At 39.7% G+C, this 25,990-nt stretch overlaps 1 protein-coding gene across 3 annotated transcripts in view; it reads left to right on the top strand.

Moving 5' to 3' along the window:
* Window positions 1-25,990, top strand: part of FAT4 (FAT atypical cadherin 4) — a 151,273-nt gene that overhangs the window by 64,324 nt on the left and 60,959 nt on the right. For all 3 annotated transcript variants that reach the window (XM_054717755.1, XM_008143355.3, XM_054717754.1), the window contains exons 2-4: window positions 4,780-4,911; window positions 16,424-16,685; window positions 18,133-18,483. In XM_054717755.1, the coding sequence (XP_054573730.1) occupies window positions 4,780-4,911; window positions 16,424-16,685; window positions 18,133-18,483 (745 nt within the window). The remainder of the gene's footprint in view (window positions 1-4,779; window positions 4,912-16,423; window positions 16,686-18,132; window positions 18,484-25,990) is intronic.

The raw sequence follows: 25,990 nt of genomic DNA, 5'->3' as shown, positions 1-25,990 counted from the left end.
ATTCTTTATTTCAGTCAGTGTATGCTTAATTTCTGACTGGTCCTTTTCCATTTTTTTGGCATTCTTACTAAGATCCTTGAAAATCTCACTAAGTCTTTTGGAGGTTTCTAGAAGGTTCTTGAGTAACCTTATAACCATGGTTTTGAACTCTATATCCAGTAGTTTGCTTTCTTCCATTTCTTTCATTTGTGACATGTTTCTTTGTTTTCACATTTTGGCTGCTTCCCTGTGTTTGTTTCTATGTATTTGGTAGAGCTGCTAAGTCTCCGTGAGTTGGCCTTGTGTAGTAGACGTCCTATAGAGCCTAGTTGCTCAGCCTCCCCAATCACCTGAGGTGGACACTCTTGATGCACCCCTTTGTGGGCTATGTGCACAGTCTTGTTGTAGTTGAGCCTTGATTGCTATTGGTGTCACTGGGAGGAATTGACCTGCAGGCCAATTGGCTGTGGGGACCAGCTGAGTACAGTGGGAGAGCTGCTGTGCAGGAGATACCATTATGGGGCAGGACTTGCTTCAGTGGGGCTTTGGTGCTCACTGAGTCTGCCTCTTGAGTGTGTCACTTAGGGATGTGTAGAGTTGTAATCTGGTATGGTCTGACACTGACCACTGGGTACACTGGCTCTTGGGTCTCCATGGAGATCAAAGTCAGCCACTGTCTGGAGCAACTCAGCAGGAGCTACAGAGAGATCTGCAGATTCCTCCTCTTTGTATTGGGTTTGGAAGTGCCCAGATGAGGCCCAGCTGTGAAGCAAGGCAAGCTGGTGCTGGTGCTGGGTCTTGGGCCTTTTATTGATAGGTTTGGGGCTTCCTGACCCAGCTGCAGCTTATTTGACAGGTTTTAGCCTGAATAAGGACAGGCCATTCATATGCAAAAGCTGGTGCTCACAGCTTTGGGTGGGGTTGTAAATTGGATGGGGCGGGGCCTCAGGGAATCACCAGGGTGGAGCAAACAGAACTGGCTGCCAGTCAGCTCTGCAACCGAGGAGGTCCCAGCACAGGAACAAAGATCTTTGTGAGCACCACTGCCTGGAAGAAAGCTGCCCCCGAGTTCCTGTCCTGATGCCAGACAGTCCAGTTTCTCCTTGTATGTGTCTGAGTCACCCAGAGCCTTGCCCAGCATTGGAGCTCAGTGGAAGTGGGAACTTGTAAATTCAGTTTTTGTGCTGGCTTTTTAAGAGGAGCAGCTGGGTCTCCAGCAGCTTCTGTATCCCTGAGCCCCAATCCCCAGTGGTTTTTACAGCCCATAATTCTTACTGCCCGTAGGAACTTCTTTTCCCAGCTCTGGTACCCTGGGCTGGGGGTCTGGTGTGGGGCTGGGACCCTTACTCCTCCAGGTGGCCTCCACAGAGATGATCTCCCTCCTGATTAAGAAAGTGGCACACCCGGGTGCCGGACCAGCCCATTCCTTACCTCCCACCTCCTACCAGTCTCAGTGTGCTGCCTTCTTTACTTCTCTAGTGGCAGTACTTCCATTCAGCCAGCTTTCTGGCAGTTCTGGATGATGGTTGTTCTGTATTTTAATTGTAATTTTGATGTGGTTGTGGTATGCAGCAAGTACAGGCATTTGCCTACGCTGCCGTCTTGGCTCTTCCTCACAGACCATTTTTAAATTAATTGCTCACTAGCCCCCTTAATTTCAACCATGTTTGTGTCTAAATATGATTCTTCATTCACCAGAGTTTCATTTGCTAGAGATCAGTTGTCTCAGCCAAGAAAGACATTATTCTGAAGGTCCCTAAATGGTGACAGAGGTGATGGCCATGGGCAATACCTGTGGCTCAACCATTAGCTACAATTGATGTTTTTGTTAAGAATAAGTCAACCACGAAGCTACCAACTGCCAGTGTAATTGTAGCTGGTGAAACCACATATGTTCCTCCTGAAGGGCACAAGGTCAACGTTTGATAGGCAGGCATAAAATATGCACGTGCCTTATCTTCCTGGTGTAAGCTTTCTTCCAGTTTGAAGGGTCAATTTTCACAAACTTTCAGAATTGATACTTTGAAAATTCCCTTTGGACTTAAATTATGGAAGCTGTTGGCAGTTTTTATTTGCTTTTATTTAAATACAACCATTTGTGAAGGGGAGCTTCTGAATTCACAATGTGATTATTTTTTTCCAAAATGAAAATTTAAATGCAATTATTTTACTTATTTCAGCTTTAAACAAATGTAAAGATAAATATCACACACTAAAGGGGCAATGCTAACACTGAAAGCTAAGCAGTGATTTTTGGTTTGTATTTTAAAAGAATGGAATGTATTTTTCAACACATACTTTTTTTTATTTTAGTGTAGGAATAATATTGTAGACTAGTTTAAAATTTTGGCATTATTTATTTATTTATTTATTTATTTTTATAGCAAAAGGTGGAAATTTATTGAGAAATGAGCAGACTCCCATGTGAAGAGGAGAAAAGAGTCCCCTAAAATTTTGGCATTTTAAAATAAACCAATAATAGCCAGTGTCTATATTATTTAAGGCGATCTAATTTGTACAGAAAGAAAGGAGTTTTTAAAAATTATGTCTTAATTTTTGTTTCTAGATACCTTCTTTAAACTTTCAGCGTTTGATTTGTGTGTTTTATATGATAACATTTCAAAATAATTCATACCAGTCTTAGTTCAAAGAGAGCATTGTAATGGATAGACCCAAGAGTGAGCCAAGCACATGTTAAGACCTAGAATTATCAGGCTGGTAATTGCCAAGGGCAGGATGTAAGGCAGTTGAAAGATTATCCAATGTGTGGGGGGACCCATATATGCATAGAAAATCCTCAAACACTCCCTCTGTGCTAAGCATTTTTCTGACATCATCAAAATCTAGTCATCATAAAGTGCTCTTATTATCCCAATATTAAAAAGAAGAGAATGAGGTTAAGAAATTAAGTGCTCCCCCGGCCAGTGTGACTCAGTGGTTGAGCATTGTACTATGAACCAGGAGGTCACAGTTCAATTCCCAGTCAGGTTACATGCCTGGGTTGTGGGCTCAATTCCCAGCAGCGGGCATGCAGGAGGCAGCCAATCAATGATTCTCTCTCATTGATGTTTCTATCACGTTCTCCCTCTCCCTTCCTCTCTCTGAAATAAATAAAAACGTATTTAAAAAAAAAGAAATTAAGTGCTCAAGTTTACCCAGCTAATACCAGTAAGTCGCAGAGCCAGCAAAACCTCCTGCTGTTTACAACCGTGCAAAGAAGCTGGACACACGCCTTATAGGCTTCGGTGGCGGCCATCCTGGACCTTTCCTTAAAGGAAGTGGTAGAGGATGGTGCTTGCCGAAACCAGACAGGCAGGTGCCTACCTGCTAAGACTGCCTGTGTAACCATCCCCTAGACCAGTGGTCGGCAAACCACGGCTCGCGAGCCACATGCGGCTCTTTGGCCCCTTGAGTGTTCTAACGCCACTTCTTCAAAATAGACTCGCCCAGGCCGAAAACCGACTTCTGCGCATGGGCCACGAAGTTTCAATTGCACTGTACGTGCACGCCCGCACATGGTATTTTGTGGAAGAGCCACACTCAAAGGGCCAAAGAGCCGCATGTGGCTCGCGAGTCTAGGGCCTAGACTAATCTGAGTCATTGGTTATGATCCAAACTCTCATATTTAAAGGTGGACCTAGAGTTATAGTAATTATTTAGTACTTAACTTGGTATACTGTTTTCTGGTTTTCTTCTTTTTATCAATTGCTGATCCATTTACATGTCTTGCTCTCTTATATTTCACACTCATTCCTTGACACAAAATAATGAGAATCTTAGCTGTTGCTTCTTTCTGCAACCCCCCCCCCCCCGCCGCCCCCCTCTTGGGAAAGGAGAAATCAGAATCCTTTTGCTCTCTCCTCTGCTCAAATTCATCTTCATCACTCTTGGATCTGGTGGAGTTTTTACAATATAACTATAAAAGATGACATTTCATCCTCTGAGAAAAATGTCTTGGTTATATCCCAGCTAAATGGATGGGTGGATTTTTCATCATGACTTAATTTTGTGACCCAATTGGGAAAACTTTCAGTTTTATTAGCAGCTGTCTTCTCTTTTCTTATCAGATATTCAGCTTTTAGCACCTAGCTCAGAGGAGGAAACACATGGTTTGAAGTTATTATATGGACTTCACAAATCCTTCCACACAATTTTTCTTAGGTAGGGAAACAAACAAATGAATGCCTAAGATCTTTCAAACAGAGCTGTAATATTTGCAATCTATATAAACAGGACATCTGAAAGGAATGCTTGCTTAGCTTTCATCACATTAAGACGTGCTGATAGGAGTGAAAGTAGAAAAGAAGATGCGTATATTTTTACTTCCCCCACAGGTTGAAGGTTGACTTTAAAAGGGAAAATGCTGAGTGTTTCTTAAAACGAAATGGGAACTTCTTTATTTCCCCCAGACATTAGTTGCCAATCTGTAAACATTTCAAGAGGAAATTGTACACCACCTCATCTGTGTGACAAGTGACATTTACTGGTTGCGTGACAGACACACTGGTGCACAAATCTGGGGATTAAAATGACAGTTGGTCGGTGGACCTTTTTTAGTATAAACACCAAGGCGACCATTTAAAATCAGTTACTGTCAACAAGTCAAATAATTTTTACTTGGATTTACATTTACTCTATAAAGAGTTGACAACTTCCTCTGGGCTATTTTCTGTTGCTTGGATGTTGTTTATGAAGGTCCCGGTTCTTTTCTGGAAGGCCGGATTGTCTCTCGTATACATTTGCATTTGTATCTTGCAGACATGTAGATCATTCACACATTGTTCCTTTCTCTCCTTGTAGGTAGAAATAACACTTCAGGATATCAATGACAATCCACCCGTGTTTCCAACGGACATGCTGGATCTCACCGTGGAGGAGAACATCGGAGATGGCTCTAAGATTATGCAGCTCACAGCCATGGATGCTGACGAGGTACCTCAGAGCCTGTGTCTGAATTTTTGAAACCTAGTATTCCACTGATCTATCCAATTTCTGCTACATGTTGACAACTTTTATTACCCAATAACTAAGGCTAAGCAGTGTGTGTTCTTTTCCAAAGAGAACATTGATTGTTGAAATGTATTATAAGAATGCAAATCTAGAGATTATGGAGAGGTAATTTTCCTTAGATCAGCAATTCACAACTCCATTTCTAGTTGCATTTTAGATTTCTTAGCCAAATTATTTTAATTCTTAGTAATAAAAATATACCCATTTTATGCTTTTATTATTTCAATTTGCTATCTTATAGCAGCTAAGGATTGGTTTTTATTTTTAATACTAGAGGCCCGGTGCATGAAATTTGTGCACTCGGGAGGGAGGGGGTCCCTCAGCCCAGCCTGTGCCCTCTCGCAGTCTGGAAGCCCCATGACCAGTCACCCCTGCAGAGGGAGGCCCCGCCCACCCACCACAGAGCCACCAGCTGGGTGGCCAGGGCCTCCCTTTGCAGGGGTGATCGTGGGGTGATGGTGGGGCCCCCTGACCAACAGCATCACACCCGCCTTGGCTGGGCTGGCACCAGTGCATGTCATAGCATGGTCTTCTGGACGGTCATCCGGATGGTCGTTCTGCTGTCCAGTTGTTCGGTTGATTTGCATATTATTTGCATATTTGCTTTTATTATTATAGCTAAAAAAAGCAAATTATCACCCTGGCCAGGTGGTTTAGTTAGTTGGAGTGTTGTCCTGTACACCAAAAGGTTGCAAATTTCATTCCTGGTCAGGGCACATACCTAGGTTTCAGGTTAGAAACAATAAAAGAATCAATAAAAACATGTCCTTGGGTGAGGATTTAAAACAAAGCAAATTATTTCAAATTTAAAAATGTTAAGGCTATTTTATAATTTTTATTTAATGTACATATTTGTAAAATAAAATATATAATTCAGTAATAGCCTTATATATTAAGGAAATTATCTAGTCAACCTAATGACTTTTTCAATTTTGTTAATAAACAGAAATTCCTTGCCTAGTGGTGATTGTGAAATCTGGGGGCATAACTTAGATTACTGTCTTCTATATTTATATCTTAAGTTTAACTATGTAATCATCATGCTCCAAATGTCATAGAAACTTATATAATTTGTAATTTATATTTTTCCCCATGAAGGAAGTTCATGGCCTGTTTTCTCCTTCTTGCTAGGTAAAGGGGTTAATTCAGGTTATGGTATTTGAGAAAGAGGAGTCACCTGTCCAGATACTAATATCCCCTTTCTCCTTAAACTAAGCCCAACACGCATCAGAGTTTGAATCATAATGTAAATATCTGTGTTTTCCGATGGTCTTAGGCGACCCTGCTAGCAGTTCTCAACCTGTGGGTCATGACCCACAGGTTGAGAGCTGCTGCTGTAGAGCCCAAGACTATCAGAAAACACAGATATTTACATTATGATTCATTAACAGTAGCAAAATTAGAGTTATGAAGTAGCAACGAAAATAATTTTATGGTTGGGGGTCACCACAACATGAGGAACTGTATTAAAGGGTCGCGGCACTAGAAAGGTTGAGAACCACTGCCTTAAGCTAAACTCCAGAAGTATTGGAAAACTTTATTTTATTGACCGAAGAATTTATTGACTGAAGCAAGAACACACTTAAGAGAGTGACACAAGGAAGGGCATAAAGAAGCAACAGGGAAGCCTAGGCTGGGCTGCTTTGGCTCACTGGGAAGTCAGAGAAAGTGGGGCCTTGGAGACAGGTTAGCTCAGGGTGAGCCGCAGCTGCCCATTGCTCCCTTGGTTGCAAGTCTTGTGTGATCCCTTGGAGTTTAAGAGAAGTATGCCTATGGGGGAAGGAGAAGAAGAGGGGGAGGGAATGGCATGGGCATGCTCCCTGGAGGGAGAACATGCTGGGAACCCTCGTTTTCAGGGGATTTAAAGGCTGGGCATTTAGGGGAGTGTCAATATTGGCTATTTGATCTTTGGCCAATGACAAGTTCAAGTTAGAGCAGTTAATTCAGCTCACTGGGCAGATCTTATGCAAGTAAATAAGAATCTTCAATTATGTCCACCATGGACATTATTGCATATCCAGCTCAGTAATGTCCCTGTTCATCTTTCAGATAAGATCCATCTGTAAACCAAATTAAGTCAGCATGATCAACAGGAGTTTCCAATAAATCCTTTTAGGAACAAGAAGGTGGCCAGTTAGTAAAACACAATCGTGGATGTCTTCATCCCGCAGAGAAGGTAGCAATGTCGCTGGGCTAAGACCGCTATATCGAATTAAGGTAATATTAGGCACAGAAAGCAAGAGTACTTCATAAGAAGCCAGTCCACTGACAGGAATATTGAGTGTGATGAGTGTTCAGTGCAGATGCAGCAGAATGAGGAATATAAATAAAGGAGAGCCCATAACTATCGCCTCTGTTTGTTTGCTTAACACGTCAGTAGCAGAGGTAGCCACCATGCAGGGTGGGAACCCCTTGGCTACTGACTCTAATATCCTATAGGTCCTTTTTTTATTTTTTATTGAATTTATTGGGGTGACATTGGTTAATAAAGTTATATAGGTCTCAGGGGTACAATTCTATAACACATCACCTGTATATTGTATTCTGTGTTCACCACCCCAAGTCAAGTCTCCTTCCATCATCATTTATACCCCCTATGTCCTCTTCTGCCTCCTCTCACCTCCTTTCCCTCTGGTAATCACCATACTGTTGTCTGTATCTATAAGGTTTTTGGGTTTTCTTGCTTAATCCCTTTACCTTTTTTATGCAACCCCCCCTCTCCTCTGACAGATGATCTCTGTTTTTGAGTTAAAACTGCCAAAGCATTTCCTTTATTTTCATGTATTAAAAGGTATTATAAATATGGTGTCGCAGAGAAGGATCTTTAAATAATTCTTTCTTTGGAGCTTTTACTTGGATGGATCAGGTCAATCTGACTTTAATCAGACATATAGAGGTTGAGCTATTAATGAAAAATTTGGACTCTAATCGTGACACTGTCTAGTCTAATACAGAATAAGCTGGTTTTTGTTTGTTTGTTTTTAGAGGAGTAAAGGATAGCCTTCTGAGTTGCTCAGGGATAATTCATAGTCCATCTTTAGATATTAGATAACCAAGGTATTTACTTGAGGGAAGCAGAATCAAAGTTTGCCCTTTGAGGCCCTATATTCCTTTTATGGCTTGCTATTGTAAAAGGTACATTTCATCCTCTTGGGAGTCTAATATGTCCTAGGGCATAAAAGTAAATCATCCACATATTGGATTAGAGTGGAATTTCTGGGAAATTCAATATCATTCAAATCAACCTTTAATATCTGAGAGAAATAAGTGGGAATTTCATATATCCCTCGGCATAACTGTCCCAGTAAACTCCCTTCTTCCCAGGTGAAAACAAAGAGGTATTTACTGCCTTTTTAAAAATATAAAAAACAAACAAAAATAAACCAAGAATACTGAAAAAGACACTACATAAATCTATCACTGAAAAATATTAGCAGTCCACGGGGAGAGCTGATAATAGGGTACGTGGATTTGGAGCCATGGGGTTTCTGTGAATAACTGTTTTATTTATAGCTCTGAGATCCTGTGCAAATATCCATCATTTCCCATTGGGTTTCTTTACGGGGAGGACAAGAGCATTCTAGGTGCTTGTGTATGGAATTATAAGCCCCCCTTTAAAGTAGCCTTACATAATGGGCTTAGTTCCAGCTTGTGCATCAGGTCTTAAAGGATATTGGTGAATATTCGGTAGAGGCAAAATACTGTAGTGGCTCAATTAGTTTTGCCAATATCTGTACTGGAAAAGGTCCCGAGTTGGATTGTAACATCCTGCAACAAACATTCAGTCAGTCTCAAGATTAGTTTCCTCTTGCGGAGGTTCCTTTAAAAATTATTATTTTCCCACCTGCTTTAGAATCTGATTCATTTAGTTCTAAATACATTTCACCCTTCAGGGAAAGGATATGTGGGTGTCAGTGGTTTCAAGAAAGTCGCACTCTATCTGGTGAATTGGGGTAGATTGGACTAGTAAAAATATATGTTGCCCATATCATTCCCTAGTTAGCAGGGAACAGGTTCCGATTAAAAAAGCAGACATTGGTTGCCCTAGCCGGTTTTGCTCAGTGGATAGAGCATTGGCCTGTGGACCAAAGGGTCTGGTTTGATTCCTCGATTGCAGGGCTCCTCCCTGGCCTGGGCCCTGGTCGGGGGCTCGTGCAGGAGGCAACCAATCGATGTGTTTCTCTCACATCAATATTTCTTTCTGTCTTCAGCTTCTCTCTTCCACTCTCTCTAAAAATCAATGGAAAAATATCCTCGTGTGAGGATTAAAACAACAATAAAACAGACATTGGTAGATTAGATATCTCTACCATTTGTACAGAAGCTTTACTCTGAGGGAGAGGCCAACTTAGTTGGGTGTGGTTAAGAATAGATGAAGTAGCCCCAGTATGTGCAAGGGCCTTAGTAATTCCCCCTTTTATGGTAATTTAAGTTTCTCTTAAAGTATTAGTAAGGAGAAGGGGAAACGCCCTCTCATCGTCCTTGGAGCAGCCCTATGCTTGCTTCTGTTTCTTTTCTTTTTCTAAATCCCATTTCAGTTTCTCAAATCTCCTTCTTAAGGTGACTTGACTTTTTAAAGTAAGAACAGACTTCTCTCTCCCCTTGTCTAAGAGACCTTGGGGAGGTCTGACCTCATTGCTTAATTGCTGGAGCTGTAAGTTCATGATTTGGCAGCTTCGTCTTTTTCTCTCCTTTGAATAATTTTAGTTGATCAGCCAGAATCGCCAGTTCATGGTACACATGGCTGGCCAGTGTAATTTATGTTGTTTAATCAGAGTTATAAACTCTTCATTTAAACCTCCCAAAAATGCCAAATTTCATAAGGGATCATTTGGAGGATCCTTAAAACTGTCTGGAGACAGACTGGGTAAGGTTTGAAAGCTTTTTTTGAAACATTCAAAGAAACATAAATTGATGGATCTTGGTCCAGTCCATTTTCCAGGGAAAAATCTCAGGTATGACTTGGTAAAGCTTATGGACTAACTCCCTGCATTTTCCTGGTCTTTCTCTCTCTGTTGTAAAAAGTCCTCTATAGGACTTTCCCAGTGAACCCTAGAAACCCTTCAGAAACCAGTAGGTGTATTCACTGGAATAGGTCGGAATAGCCAGGGTCGTATGTCCTCTAACAGTTAAATTCCTTTGCACACCCATCAGGGTGCTGGAGAGAGTCAAGGAAATCTGTAGGTAGATTCCTTAGTTCTGTTCTAGTCGAGGGACGGACACATTTGCTGGCTCCCCTTTGCCTGAGACTGGCTTTTCCCCAAAGGCAGCTGCCAGAATCTGTGTTTGTTTTTCTTAGTCTATCTTGGTCTGGTTTTCTATTCTGAGGGCCCTTAGGTCAGTAAGGAGCTATGGTGTAGAAGAGAGAGAGAGAGAGAAGGAGGAGGAGTAAGTCTGGACAAGGAAGTAAAGGGTGCAGCGGCCACTGGAGAAAGAGGTAAAAATGGGGTATGGACATTGAGCAGCTTCAGAAACCTACTGAAGTTCAGAGATAGTCTCTAAAACTTGCTTACTAACTTCTGGGCAGAAGAAAGGCTCTCTGTGCTCCATTTCAAGGGCTTCTACTTACCAGTTGAGGTAAGCCTCTCGTTCATTTGGTTTGATTTTAGAGCTAGCATTTATTTCCTCTATGGTGCATGCAAAAAAATGTTTATTTTAGGTGTCAAAAGAGTTCCATTTTAGACATCGTTAGTTGATACCACTTATAGTTAAATCTTCCCATTTCAGCAAGGGCTTGCAAGTAAAAGCTCCCCATGAATTGTATATCTGCTGGAGTATTAGTGGGGGCTGGAGTCTGGGGTCAGTGAAAAATAAAAGCCAAAGTGAGATGCTACAAGCCTTTGAGATAAAAGAAAGAAAGAAAGAAAGAAAGAAAGGAAGGAAGGAAGGAAGGAAGGAAGGAAGGAAGGAAGGAAGGAAGGAAGGAAGAAAGAGAAAGAAAGAAAGAAAGAAAGAAAGAAAGAAAGAAAGAAAGAAAGAAAGAAAGAAAGAAAGAAAGAAAGGAAGGAAGGAAGGAAGGAAGGAAGGAAGGAAGGAAGGAAGGAAGAAAGAGAAAGAAAGAAAGAAAGAAAGAAAGAAAGAAAGAAAGAAAGAAAGAAAGAAAGAAAGAAAGAAAGAAAGAAAGAAAGAAAGGAAAGAAAGAAAGAAAGAAAGAAAGAAAGAAAGAAAGAAAGAAAGAAAGAAAGAAAGAAAGAAAGAAAGAAAGAAAGAAATCTGGGAATACAGATGCAGGCAGAAACCCAAATTATGTTCTGATCATGGAGTGAAGGCAAGGAGTTTTAATGAGAAAAGAAAAGGAAATCATGACCTGAATAGAGAGAGGAATTTCTGTTGTTGCTAACAGGCTAGGTACCCGTTAGCTGTACATGGCTGGTGATGGAGTGTAAAGAATGTCCAGAACATCGGTCCTGTGGGCCGCAGGTTTGCTGTCCTGGTAGCTTTGTAACAGTTTGTAAGACAGTGTTGGTTTCGCCCATCCAAGGTTACTTTGCTGGTTCAAACATCCCAAATGTTCCTGGAGTAAGACACGTAAGGCAGTTTTTTTGGGACGGCAACTCTGACACCCTTTTGCAGTGGCTCCCTTTATAGCACTTTTCACATCAGCATTAAATTATTACATAACTACCCAGATGGTGGATTGATTTTGAGAGATTAATGGAATTCTTTAAAACACTAAGACTATGTAGGTCACCAGCAAATTGTTTAGATATATTTTTTTGTTATTTGTACACTTTTTCTTAATAATGAAATCAAACATAAAAGTACTGTACTAGTATGTTAGAGAAACTCTAGTCGGGCACTGGAGAATAATGCTTGGGTCAGGGATTCAGTTTTAGAAAGCAACATGTACATGTTAAACTTAATTTAAATATCATTTGAAACATGTGCTGGATCAAGATACACATCTTTCAGAAGCACGTGACTTTTTGAGTCTCCCGTTTCCTTCCATAAACAGAATTATTATGCCTGTAGTGGGCAAGGATACTCAAGCTTTGTTTCATGGTGCCATACTTGTTTTTGAAACTACTTGACGATGTAAAATGCATTTGCAATTTATAGCTATTTACTTTCAGAATTCCTTTCACGTGCTTTTGTCTCTGAGGTTCCTCAGGAGAGTAAAATATTTTTAAACAGCATTATTTCTCTATGCTGTAGCTGAAATACGATATTTGTTTCTTGTGGTATTGCCGATACTGCATATTTTGGATATTAAGTAAATAAATAGGCTTTTCAAAAGACCTAATTAAATCATGACTCTTGGCCAGACATTTCCAGATATTCACTAGAACTATTAATGCACCACATCATCTGATTTTGAATAGGAAAAAGAGATTGTTTCACCAATAGAGTCTGATACCTTTGCTTCAGCTCAGAAGAATTATCATAACTTTAGGAGACAGAACGTTTCTAAATTTTAGGCCATTTGTGTAATAGCTTTTAATGTGTATTTGTTTCTTTGCTTTCCCTTAATTTCCAAATACCATTTCAAGAAGTGGGAACTGAAAATAGCTCTTTTCTTACCTGGACCCCTGTACTAGAATAAGGAAATTCCTTGTGAAATATAGAGCCGAATGTGGTCAGATTAGAAGTCTCAAAATGCTATCGAATGTTTCTGTTAAGACGGTACAATTACAATAAATACCATAGGTACTCCACGTACACCTGAATATACAAGAGAAATGTAGGCAATATGTTAAACTCAGCAGTTTCTAAATTAAAATGTGCTTTTAGGCATTCAATTTACAAAATGTTAAGATTGGCTTGGGGAATGCAGTACTAAATATAGCAAATGCCACTAAACATACATTTTGAAAGAGTGTTTTTGCCTGCAACTGTTAGCAATTGTCGTCTTATGTATCTGCTGACTGTGAAGGATAAAACACATTTAATTCTGATGGAACAAATGTAGAGAAACTGTGACTGTTGTCATCTCTTGTCACATCAGCCTTCTCTATTCCTACACACCCTGGATGTGTGTCCTTCCTAACATCTTTCTCAAGAGTTTTTAGCTGCCTATATAATAAATAAACTTCTAGTGGTTAACAACAGTAAAGGATATATTTGTCTCATGTGAGTATATTTAAATCAAAATGTAATTTTTGAAATCAACAGTTTTAACATTACTTATACCTCAATGTCAAGACTTAATATTTGTGTAGAATAGGAAACCAGGAAACATATTTTTCTTGGGATATATAGCAGCCCTAATTGTAGTTTGATTTACTCATTTGCAGACATTTTAGTCATTAAATATACTTGACACACTATATCTATACTAATAATAGAGGAATATGCAAATTGTCCAGGACACCATCACAGTAGTGACTGAACAGCAGGCTGTGTGGGGCGACCAGGCCGGCGGGGGGTGGGGGGGGCAGTTGGGGGCAACCAGGCTGGCAGGGGGGCAGTTAGGGGCAGTTAGGGGTGATCAGACTGGCAGTGGGGGGCAGTTAGGGGTGATCAGGCAGGCAGGCAGGTGAGCAGTTAGGAAACCGGCAGTCGGACATCCCCCAAGGGGTCCCGGATTGGAGAGGGTGCAGGCTGGGCTGAGGGGGACCCCCCCCATGCACGAATTTCATGCACTGGGCCTCTAGTTTACTTATAAGAAAATATTAAAAATAGGAATAAATGTAATTAACACGGTCATATCCTTAGCTGTTTCTCAAAGATTATTATCCGTTCTTCACATGCATTAACTCAATTCTCACAACAGCCCTACGGGGTGTGGTGGGGAATATTATCATCCCGACAGTTCAGGCAAAGAAACGGGCTCATAGAGGTTAAGTAGTGGCCCAGTGACACACAACGGGTAAGCAGTGGAGCAGAGATTCCACCCAAACACCAGCTCCAGAGCATCACATGTCAACCAGTACAGTGTAGGCTGTTTAACTCAGTATTTCAATTACATTATACATGATTTAAAAGACCTAAGTCAACCTGTTTATAATTTCAACAATATACAGATAAGTTTAAAACAGATTTTAAAATGCTGTGGAGTTAGCATCTTCTATCATCAAATCTAGATGGGTGCTTTAACTTTAATTCTCCTTAATTTCTTTATTTTGACTTTGTTAAAACCTACTCTTTCTTGAAACCTTACTTTAACCTTTGTGTCAGGCTGTTCCTCTGGGTTTCCCCCTGGGTCCCTCCCTCCTTCCTCAACCTTGCTGCTTCTCCTTCTTCCCACTCTTTTTATTTTTTTTTAATTGAGTTTATTGGGATGCCATTGTTTAATAGGTTAAACAGGTTAACCTGTGATACAGGTTCAAGTGTACAACTCAACAAAACATCTGCACACTGCATTGTGTGCCCATCACCTAAAGTAAAATCTCTTTCTGTCCCCATTTACCCGCCCCCCTTTGCCCTCTTTCACCCCCTTTCCCTCTGGCTATCACCACACTGTTGTCTGTGTCTTTGTGTTTTATATACATATATGTCTGTTCCTTCTTTCCACTCTTAAAACGACCTTACACAGCTGTTTATATTTAGTCCTTACACTGCTGTTCCTTTATCTAACCTAATTAAATTCTCAACAGATCTGTGACTTTCACTGTCATGTACGCATATTGACCTGCAGATATTTTTGCAAACCTTTTCTCAACTCTTTGATTGCCACATAACCATTTCTATGACGCTATCCTTCAGTCTCTTAACATGCCATATATCACTGCTTCAAAGCAGATCCTGCATCAGATTCAGATCTTATCCTGAAGTGTCTTTAGCAAGAGTAGTCGTTTAATTCCTAGCTAAAGTAATCTGATATTATTTTTCTTTGCTTTCACTTGTACCCATCACATAACCTTGTTAAAAGAAGGACATGAGACTATGGGAATGCTGAACAAATGAGAGTATTGTTACTTTTATTTCTATATCCAATAACCTATCAGATATTACTGATTTGTCCCTTGTATTATGCCACGTGATGAGTTAGAGTCTGAGTTCTAGAGCAAGAGGCCAAGGTTTAAATTCCTGTCTCAGACGCTTTATCATCAAAATGGGGATAATAATAGTCCATATCTAAGGGGATTGCCTTTAAGGATTAAGTCATTTAGTACCCATGAAGTGATATGCTCAGAGCAGTGCTTAGCAGGTAATAAACACTTAATGAATGTGCTCTTTTTCTCAACTTTCCATTCCTTCTGCCAACTTCCTAGTTCATACTTTAAAGTTTCTGAAGGCCATGGTTCAAAAACTTGGGAGAAACCAAGAAATCATCCCTGCTTTCATTTTACAGAAAGGGGACTTGGAACCTGCAAAGAATACAGAGTGCACACAGTTTTGCCTTGAGGAAATGAAGCTCCAGTCTTTAGGGCTCAAACTCCTCACTATCTCCCTTCTTGGCCTCCCCCAACTCTTGTCCATTCTATTCTATCGATAGCCTTAAAGACTGTTTCCAACTCAAACAAGCTCAGTGCTTTCTTGGCCATAGAATTCAAGCTAATGAGTGCTATGATTGTGATTCTCCAACATAGACCCATAACCTAGTATTTTAGCTCGACTTTCTTCTTTTGTTCTACATTAACATTTTCCTTACAACTAACGTGCTCAACGGTGACTACGCCAAGCACGTCCTTCTTCCCTTTGCACTTTTGCTAATACTCAAACATTTTCTCATGTTCATTGCTTTAAAAAAAACCACAAAAAAACATTTCTTCAAAATCCAGTCCAGCTCTGCACATTCTCCATTATATTTTTCCTAATAAGTCAACTCAAAATAATCTCTATTCTTGGTTCTGATGGTGCTTTTTGCGAGCCTCTTCCATTTAGCCCTTGCCTTGTTTAGATACCTTTTCCTGCTAAATGAGAAGGAACACAGAGCTCAGTCAGGCAGACTTGGGTTTGAAATCCTCACTGGCACTTATGTGTGATGATGTGTAAGTTAGCTCTTGTCTCCGAACCCCGTGTCTTCCTTTGAGAACTCATACCTCGTAGTGTTGTAACGGCCTAGCAAAGGGCAAGCCTTTAGCACACCGTCTACAGTGACAGCTTTACTCCTTCCCATGTGTATGTTTTATGAATTAAAAGAATATAACTAATCCTGAAGGTTGATATTTTCTGTATTACTTAATGGAGTGAATGGTGAAAGCCTGGCTAGGTAACCTACTACACTAGCTTGTACCTTTTGAAACCTTGCAGGGGTCCTCAAACTTTTTAAACAGGGAGCCAGTTCACTGTCCCTCAGACCGTGGGAGGGCCAGACTATAGTTTAAAAAAAAACTATGAACAAATTCCTATGCACACTGCACATATCTTATTTTGAAGTAAAAAAACAAAACGGCAAAAACACCCGCATGTGGCCCGCGAGCCATAGTTTGAGGACGCCTGCTATAGCATCCTATGAAATTAAGTCCAGAGCCTCTCACTGTCAAATACATACTCAGCCTAAAGAATGGTGCCATTTCTGACAATTCAGATGCTGGTCTTTCTTTCTTAGGGTGCAAATGCTCTCGTCACATACACCATCATTAGTGGAGCTGATGACAGTTTCCGCATTGACCCTGAATCCGGAGATCTGATAGCGACCAAGAGGTTGGACAGAGAACGCCGTTCCAAATACTCCTTGCTGGTCCGCGCAGATGACGGTCTCCAGTCCTCAGATATGAGAATCAACATCACTGTCAGTGATGTGAATGACCACTCGCCCAAGTTCTCCAGGCCTGTGTACTCTTTCGACATCCCAGAAGACACAACCCCAGGTAGGGGCACGCCCTTAGGTGTATTTTGCAAGGATCACATTTGACTCCAGTTATAGACTGTGTTTTAACTGCCCTTCATTAGTGACTAGTTTTTATCATATGCTACTAGGTATAAAAATATATATGCTGGATTTTCAATATTTTTATTAGCCATCTTTGCTGTAATTCCTAAGCAAATTGCTAGACTTTTCAGAGCAAGTGAGGTTAGTCCTTCATCTGATTACTAGTTACAGATATTTCTGTTTCTGAAAGTACTTGTAACATGGGTTGTTAATTTTTCTGGCAACCACACTTCTGATTTTGTTTTTCCACTTTAGAAATGTCAATTGTGATTATGCTGCTATGTATAGAAAGAGCAAAGAGAAAGCATGAGGAAACCTGTGAAAAGTGGTTCTAATCCTTACTAGCTATGTGACCAAGGAAAGTTAATTCATTTCTCTAAGCTTCAATTCCTCCTGCTGTAAAATGGAAAGAGTAACTCCCATTAGAATTTGGGTGAAGATTAATTTGGAATGTATATGTAAGTTTACTAAAGTGGGGCTTGAGAAGTAGCAGGTGCTCAATAAATGTGAGTAGAATAAGAATCCTGAATTATTGTCTTGCCTCTTGGAACATATGATGCTGTGATTGTTGAGTTTGAGTATGCAGTATCTATGTGTTTGCTTCATTCCCATTACTGGAAATTCTTACCTAAAATTGAAATTTTATTCTGAATCACATTTAGAATGTGTTTGCCTAATAAGGCATATTTTTGGAAATTCATTTGACAAGGAAAGAAGCATTTATAGAAGACTCTTCACTTCCTCACTGCAGTTTTCCCCTCACTCCCCAAGATGAGCCTGTTCTTCATGAAGCTCCCATCACATTTATTCCTTGCTTAATTATAGCAATGGCCATCTGAGCTGTAAATGGTACCTCCTTGGCCTAACTCTGTATTATTTCTTGGAATGCCCAATCCTGACACTAGCAATGACCCCCATTCATGTCTGTATTACTTAATGGAGTGGTTATGAATTGGTAGTGCCAGATAGCAAAATAATGTCAGAAATGGTATTAGTACCAGAATATTTTTTTAAAAATTTATCTTTTGTTGAAAGTATTACAGATGTCAGCTTTGTGTTTTTTTTTCCCATTGACCCCCCTCCATTCTGCATCTGCCCTTCTCAGGCCTTCAGTACACTATTGTCTGTGTCCATGAATACCCAGAATATTTACACTGCAACATAAGATCTACTGGATATTGAATACTTGATATGTTAATATTTGGGAATGTTGGTATCAATGTTAACATAGAAATCAGCTGAATGTTGTGTTCTTTATGTTTTCATAGTGATTCTCTAGTTAAAATATTCCATTGTACAAATAATTTTTTGGTGTTGTGTGTGTATTCTCTTAGTAATATCCATGCCCCATTAATTTGGACTGTTGATTTATTTATTTTTGATAGGTTCTTTGGTAGCAGCTATTTTAGCTACAGATGATGACTCTGGTGTGAATGGAGAAATTACATATAGTGTGAATGAAGATGATGAAGATGGCATATTTTTCCTGAATCCAGTTACTGGAGTCTTTAATTTGACTCGAATATTAGATTATGAAGCACAGCAATATTATATCCTCACTGTTCGAGCTGAAGACGGTGGAGGACAATTTACTACAATCAGGGTTTATTTCAATATACTAGATGTAAATGACAACCCACCTATTTTCAGCTCGAGTTCATATAGCACATCTTTAATGGAGAATCTACCTATAGGATCTACTGTTCTTGTGTTTAATGTTACCGACGCAGATGACGGTATGTACTTTGTTTTATATACTTAAAAAACATTATTAAAAATGTTATTGGATTTACGTTATCTTTATTTATATTGTTCAGCTGTCACAAAATTGCATTTTGTGAATATAGGTCCAAAGTTAAGAAATAGATCTATAATTTAGCTATAGAGGATGAAACAAGTTAAGTAATTTATCAGTTAACTTCTTATTTATGATAGTTAGGCAGCATGCATTGTTATTGCTTTATAAACTTTATCATCTTTATCTTCCCCACGCCCCCAAAAAAGTGTGAGAGTATTGCAGTTTAGTAACGTAGAAATCATAAAACAACTTTTCGGTAGGTTTTTGTCAGATAAATAAAAATAGTTACTTACATATAGTATTATGTTAATGTAAAAAGAATAAAATTTGGAAGCAAAAGTAAAACCAAAGTCTTCAAAAATTACTTAGGAGTGTATGAGTAGTTTTGTATTTCTAACTGAAAACTGCTAACTAATAATATTTTGGCAAGCTTTCATGCTTTGACTCAAAGGACAGTCTCAGAGCTCTTAGGCTATAAAATCAAGTTGAAATTTTTTCATTAAATCTAGGCTTTCCATGTATTTGATTTTTATTTATTACAAAAGCATTTGATAAGCTTTTTTAAAAAAAAAATGACTCCCCTGGCCTTCCTTCTAAGACCTGCTTTGTAAGGACACATCCTATCTAATAAAAGCATAATATGCAAATTAACCATCACTCTGCCACACCCACAAGCCACGCCCACCAGCCAATCAGGAGTGAGTATGCAAATTAACTCAACCAAGATGGCTGCGGCCACAGAGAGAGCAGGAGGGAGGCTTGGGTTTCCCCGGCGATGGAGGAAGCCAAGCTTTCCACACACCCTGGCCAGCCCAGGCCTCTGCTTAAGGCTACAAAGTTTCAATTATAGAATATACATAAATCCCAACAAAAATGGCGGCAGCCACAGATCTGGAGAGAGCAGGAGGCTAGGGTTTCCCCCAGCGATGGAGGAAGCCAAGCTTCTGCAGCCCTGGCCTGCTTTGGCCTCCGCTTAAGGCTACAAAGTTTCAATTATAGAAGATAAATAAGTTCCAACAGAAATGGCTGCCACCACAGAGCGAGCAGAAGGCTTGGCTCTGCTCCAGGCTACAAAGTTTCAATTGTAGAAGATAAATAAATCCCAGATACCAGTGCCTCTGCTTGTGTCGCCCAGGGGCATGGCCGGCCTGCAAACCACCACAGGCCCCTCGCTCAGGCTGCCCCATGCCCCAAGGGAACCCCCACCCTGATCCAGGACACCCTTCAGGGCAAACCAGCTGGCCCCCACCCATGCACCATGCCTCTATCCTATCTAATAAAGAGTAATATGCAGATTGACCATCACTCCAACACACAAGATAGCTGCCCCCATGTGATCAAAAATCCTGCCCTCATGTGGACAAGATGGCCACCACAAGATGGCCAGCAGGAGAGGGCAGTTGGGAGGGACCAGGCCTGCTAGGGAGGGCAGTTGAGAGGGACCAGGCCTGCAAGGGAGGGCAGTTGGGGGTGATCAAGCCTGCTGGGGAGGGCATTTAAGGGTGACCAGGCTGGCAGAGGAGGGAAGTTGGGGGCAAACAGGCTGGCAGAGGAGCAGTTAGACATCAATCAGGCTGGCAGGGGAGTGGTTAGGGGGTGATCAGGCTGGCAGGCAGAAGTGGTTAGGGGCAATCAGGCAGGCATGAAGGCAAGCAGTTTGGAGCCAGCAGTCCTGGATTGTGAGAGGGATGTCCGACTGCCCGTTTAGGCCCAATTCCACCGGGATTGGGTCTAAACGGGCAGTCAGACATCCCTCAAGGGGTCCCAGATTGGAGAGGGTGCAGGACACTTCTTCACCCCCCGCCCCATGCACGAATTTCGTGCACCAGGCCTCCAGTATCCGATAACTTATTGTTAGTGATAACATTGTGCAGGTTATCAGTCATTAGCTAACTGCTGGGAAAGTCGCTACCTTGTTTTCCCTGCATTGGATGCAGCTACATGTCCAGTCAGTAGGGAAAACAAGAGACAGTCCTTTGAAGAGGAAATAGGTCCCTAGCCTGAGGATATGCCTAGTGACACAGGCATATCAATCTTAATTTAGAATTTCCTGATTCTCCCTAACTTGATTTATGCAATTGCAGAATATCACTGTGTTTCAGCCTTCTGCTCTATACTTAGTTCCCTTTCAGGAGTATCTAGAAATGTCCCTGACAGAGATGTGGGGGGTAAAATGTATCAGTATTTTATATGTTTCTTTTTATTTTATTTTATATGTTTCAATTCACAAAATGGAAAATGCTTTCTTTAAAAAAAATTTGAAGTCCTTTTTAAAGTTTTCTCCTCTTATTCAAACACAATTAATATTGGACACATGATTACATCTAAGATAGAAAATAAAAGATGGAAAGTAAAAAAAAGAAGAAGAAATGATAGAAGTGGCTGTAATACTAGTAACACTACTATTACTAGTAATACAAACAATAGTCACGTTTGTCGAATGCAGTGTTCAGTTTGCATGGGTGCTGGCCTAGGAATGCTGCAGACGCTGTTTCCTTCCTGTACATCAGCCCCACTCTGTGGATCGGCTCCAGATAGACATTTATAAACAAGTGAGGTTAGAGTCTATTTTAGAAGTTGATCTCTCTATTATAGCATTAATTAGTTTACCTGCTCCCTGGATATGAATATTTTCTTACTTGTCCTTGTGACTGACTGGGCCCATTCTGTTCTGTAGTGAAGACTTTTGTGCCATGTTTCTTCGTGATTTATTTCTTACGGGTTAGGGAGGGCCCATTGTTTCATAGGATTGTGTGCTCTTCTGGGATACAGTTCATTTATCCTCATGCCTTAAAATGTAGGGAACTGGGGAAATAACAAACCAGAAACTTTCTTTGTGAAAATATGCTGGGATAGTCCATGCACATGTACGCACAGACATTCATTAACCATTGACTTCAAGTTGCTTTTCATAGATTCCCCCCCACCCCCCTTTAATTGTCTTGGATTAAAAAAAAATTCAAGCTACATTTCCCCATTGTTTTAGTTTTGAATACTTTTATCAGTGTAATTTCCTGTACCTTGACCTAAAATATAGGACACAGTTCCTATTCTCTCTGAATTTCAAGGGTAATGATAAGATTGTACAAGAGTAACCTTGTGTGTTTAAAATTGCCAACTCAGTTACATTAAATAGTTCTTAAAGTATTTTGCAAACAGTATTGTTTAGACTTTCTAAAATTAATAAATTCATCTTACTTTCTGTCAAAATGTTCCTGAGGAGGTAATATTGTCACCTTCTTAGATGAATATATTTTATATGATAATAAATGTAAAGTATTTTGTTATCATTATCTAAATGCTCCAAGAGGTTAACCTAAAATTTTCGGTTACATGATCATTTAATAAAAATAATGCAAATATTTTACTGTTTTCACAAGATAAGTAGAGTATGTACTGATCTCAAAGCTTCCATGCACATAGTTTAAAAAGTACTATTTTGAGTCAAACTATTATCAATTGAAGCTTTATGGAAATATGATGGCTTTGATAATTCTTTATAACTTTAGGAATAAATCTTATAGTCTTCAAAATTTTGGGTAGTCATAGGCTATTTTGAGAATAAAATGATTGTAATTATTGCCTAATAAATTCACCTCTAGATGTATGCTACACAGTGGAGATCATTTGACCTGTGAATGGTTTTCATATTGTGAATAAGTGTGCACATTTTACAACAGAACTACATATCTATAGTTACGTGCTACGTTTTCTGGAACTAAGTTATTCGTGAGACTGAAATAAAAAATAAAAATCCCCCCAAATGCAATACAACCACACATACACAATAAAACTGCCAGAAAGAATCATGTAACTAAACCATTTTCAGAATATTGAACACAAATGTTAGAAATTTGGACTGTTTTAAATTTGAGGATCTGGTGGCCTGTAAAAGCCCACTAGATTCAAGTCTCATTGCTTTGGATAAATTATAGAATTTAAAATAATGTATTTACTGTTTTATGATTCTAATATTTGATACAAAGAGCAGAGAGAGAGAAATGTCTGAGCTCTTTTCCGGATGCTGCAAGTGTTCAGGGAGAGTTTTGAGTTTCCATATGTCCATGTGAATTCTGTGGATGAAGAGCACGTGCCAGCGTCACTTAGACTTGTCCGGAGTGGAAAGGCCTTTTCTGTTCAGCGAAGTCAATGGAGAGGCTTCCCTGGGCTGATGGAGGCAATGAGGGTCCCATCCCGGAGCCGAGACCTGCTGCTTAGATGGTGCTGCTATATCATGTGCAGCAGTAGTTATATCGTTCTATTTTTTTCTCAAAGATAATGATAATTGTCCTCGGTTTATTTTTAATAGCATCACCTAATATGTTTGTCATGATGAATTTGACTATGTAGTCAAACTTTTCTTTTTCATAATTCTGTTTAAAGTTAAACTTACTCCACCAACCTCCCCCACCAAACTCTTTCCCTAAAAAAGAGGCTGTTCTGCTATTTGCTGCTTGGCTATACAAGCTCAGTATCGGGTTCTCTGGTTGCCTCTGTGATTTAGTTGTTTACTCAAGGAAGCAGCATATACAGTGGACGTTCCACTTGATTTATTTCATGTAGATGTGCTAGGCCATCACTTCGTGGCCATGTGCCATTTTGTTGGTATTTTTCATTTCTTTTGATTTGGGGCATGCAAGATTTTATAGGCTTGCATAGAACTAAATTTTATATCTCTGCTTGTTGGTATTATTTTTATCCAGGTGTTTTCACAACTTTTTCTTGATATAATTGTGCCTCAAAGAATAAGAATTCAGTATTCTCTGATAGATTTAGCTATAGGAAATGCAAAAACATTATCTTAGAGAGTAATCAGATTTAAAATATATATTAAATATATACATATATTATATATAAAATACATATTAATATTAAATCAAATTAATTATCTTACCTTATAATAGACAAATATGCAAATTGACCGCACCTTCGCTACGCCCAAGCCACGCCCACCAACCAAGTCACGCCCATCAACCACGCCCACCAGGAAACCGTTGCAGGGACGATGGGTGTGGCGGAGCCCAAGGCCGGGAAAGCCGCCCGAGGCTTTCTGGGCCTTGGGCACCAGCGGGGTGCCTGCGCCGATCGCAGGAGACCACTGGGGGTCGGCTCCTGCGATCGGGTCGCAGGGACGCTGGGTGCGGCCGAGCCCAAGGCCACCGCCCAGGGCCAAGCCCGGACCCTGAAAGAAGGCAGAAGGCAGTGGCCACAGCCAAGGCCTGGGTCCCCGGTGCCGGCAGAAAACTGGTGCAGGCAGCCAGGTGAATGAAGGTCTATTGCACGAATCTTCATGCAAACGGGCTACTAGTTCTTATATATATCCTTAGAAAGTAATTTGGGGGGACCCTGCCGTGACCTGCATTGCGGGGTTCAGGATCTGAAGGAGGGGCTGACGCACAAATGAAAATGCTACACAAGAAATATGAATTTAGAAGGCATTGGGGATCAGGGGGTGTCTCTTTCATGAAGAGCACACTGACCTCTGACCTGGTCCGCTTTTTATTTACTTGAATACACATTTTCCCTTTAGCAAAATGGATACAGGCATATCAAAGGTAAAGTTTGGTAAACGGTAAAAGGATTATCAGGTTAGGGAATTGCCTTGAGCCACCACTATCTCAACACTCTTAGCATCAGCCCTGCTAACCCCAAGGTCCATCGGCCTTCTGCGTTCCTTGGTGCACTGACAGTATTGGCAAGCAGTGGCTTCCCACAGGACCCTCTATCATGGTGCTTTTCTCCCCCAATCCCTGTGGAATTCTAAGTTGACAAGTTGAAGTAGCTGTTGACCTTGTTCTAGTCAGATCTTAAAATTCTCTTTATCCCTGCTGTTGAATTGACTGGCCTCCATTAGCTTTATTTATTCATATTTTTCCTGGTCCTCAGAGTTTTAAGTGTTCTGAACTTTATAACCTCTGCTTTGTTCACTTGTGAGTAGTCATAAACTAGAAAGATTAAAAGCCACAACTCACAGTGAGGAGGAAAATCTACCTTTTCAAAGATCTACTCAACCCTTGTTCATCTTAGACATTTTTGTGAATAAGCCAGTGCCTGAAAGTTTCTTCATAAATATTTGTTCTCTGCATCAATATATAGACAAAGCACATTAGATAGAGGCCATAAAATCACCAGAAAAGAGTAATTTTAGCATTTTTTACCAAAGAACAGGAAGGCCCTACCAGGTAGAAAAAAAAATACTATTATTCAACTAAACTTGCCTTTGTGAGCAACTTGATGAGTTTTAAGAAAAGGCAAAAAGGTCACTCAAGTATTCATACAATCCTGAGAAAGTATTTTTCAAAGGAAAAAAAAAAGAAAAAAGGATGATCAAATAGTTCTAGAAGACTCTTGGCAAACAGTGAATATCATTTCTGACACCTGAATAGTTGATATTAATTTCAGAAATATAGGAGCTATTTGTAAGCAATTTATTAACTCAATAAAATTTCCCTGGTATAAAATCCCAGAATATAAAATCTTTATTAAGGATGAGTTATCTAGGTACACAATATATTTCTTAGCAAGTCTTTTAATACCCTACAATATCCCAATATCTTTATGATAAAATATGAAAATGTAAAAGGCATGCTGCGTCAGTGAAGAAAACACTACTCTGGGTCAGGAAATTTTATATTTCTTTGTTTTCACTGCTTACCTGTTATCTACCTGTCAATGACTTACTAAAACAAGAGCTTGGTCCATTCTCCACATCATCTTTTTTAGAAAAATGCCTGGAATCAGTTTCTGAAATGAGGATTTACATATAATTTTTAAAATTTTATCTTTATTGTTAAAAGTATTTATCATTTTTTAATTAAAAAGTAACACATGTTTCTAGGAAAAATAGATAAAATACTATGTAAATATAGCCCAATAATAGTGTGAGCATTTATATGTGTAGCCTTTCATGTATAATTTTACTGCTGACATTTCCTTTAAATAATATTTTTAAAACACATTAATTGTACATAATAAAATTTGAAAGAGAATTATTTTCACAAAGGCCATTAGCCAGGTGCCTAATAGGAATTAAAAAGTATTTATTGGTCTGACAAGAAATGTAAAAGTAGACTCAAAGCATCCATGACTAATGCCATACATTAGAAAATTTTATTACCCTCCTCTGAAAATTGGTGTCGGCCTCCATAAATTACTGAAGTTATAAATTTTGGGCCAATAATATAGAGTGTGGCACCGTTAATGTTCAACTCTCAGGAATTATGTGACAGAAATAAGGAAATGTATAGAAAAATATACACTCTCTGGAATATTTTTTCCTCTTTACTTGTGTAATTTAACATTTCAACACCGTAGTAAATAGCAAACAGTATATATATCATTTGTTCACCAGGTTGTAAACATCTTTTCAGATCAAATGTTAACAGGAAAAGAATTATGCAATACGTGTTACTGACAAAGAAAATTAACTGCAGCTAAATCATCCG

The sequence above is a fragment of the Eptesicus fuscus genome, chromosome 6 (genome assembly GCF_027574615.1).
Source record: "Eptesicus fuscus isolate TK198812 chromosome 6, DD_ASM_mEF_20220401, whole genome shotgun sequence".
Classification (NCBI taxonomy): domain Eukaryota; kingdom Metazoa; phylum Chordata; class Mammalia; order Chiroptera; family Vespertilionidae; genus Eptesicus; species Eptesicus fuscus.
The sequence above is the reverse complement of the archived record's forward strand: the minus strand, read 5'-3'. Positions and strand labels throughout refer to the sequence as shown.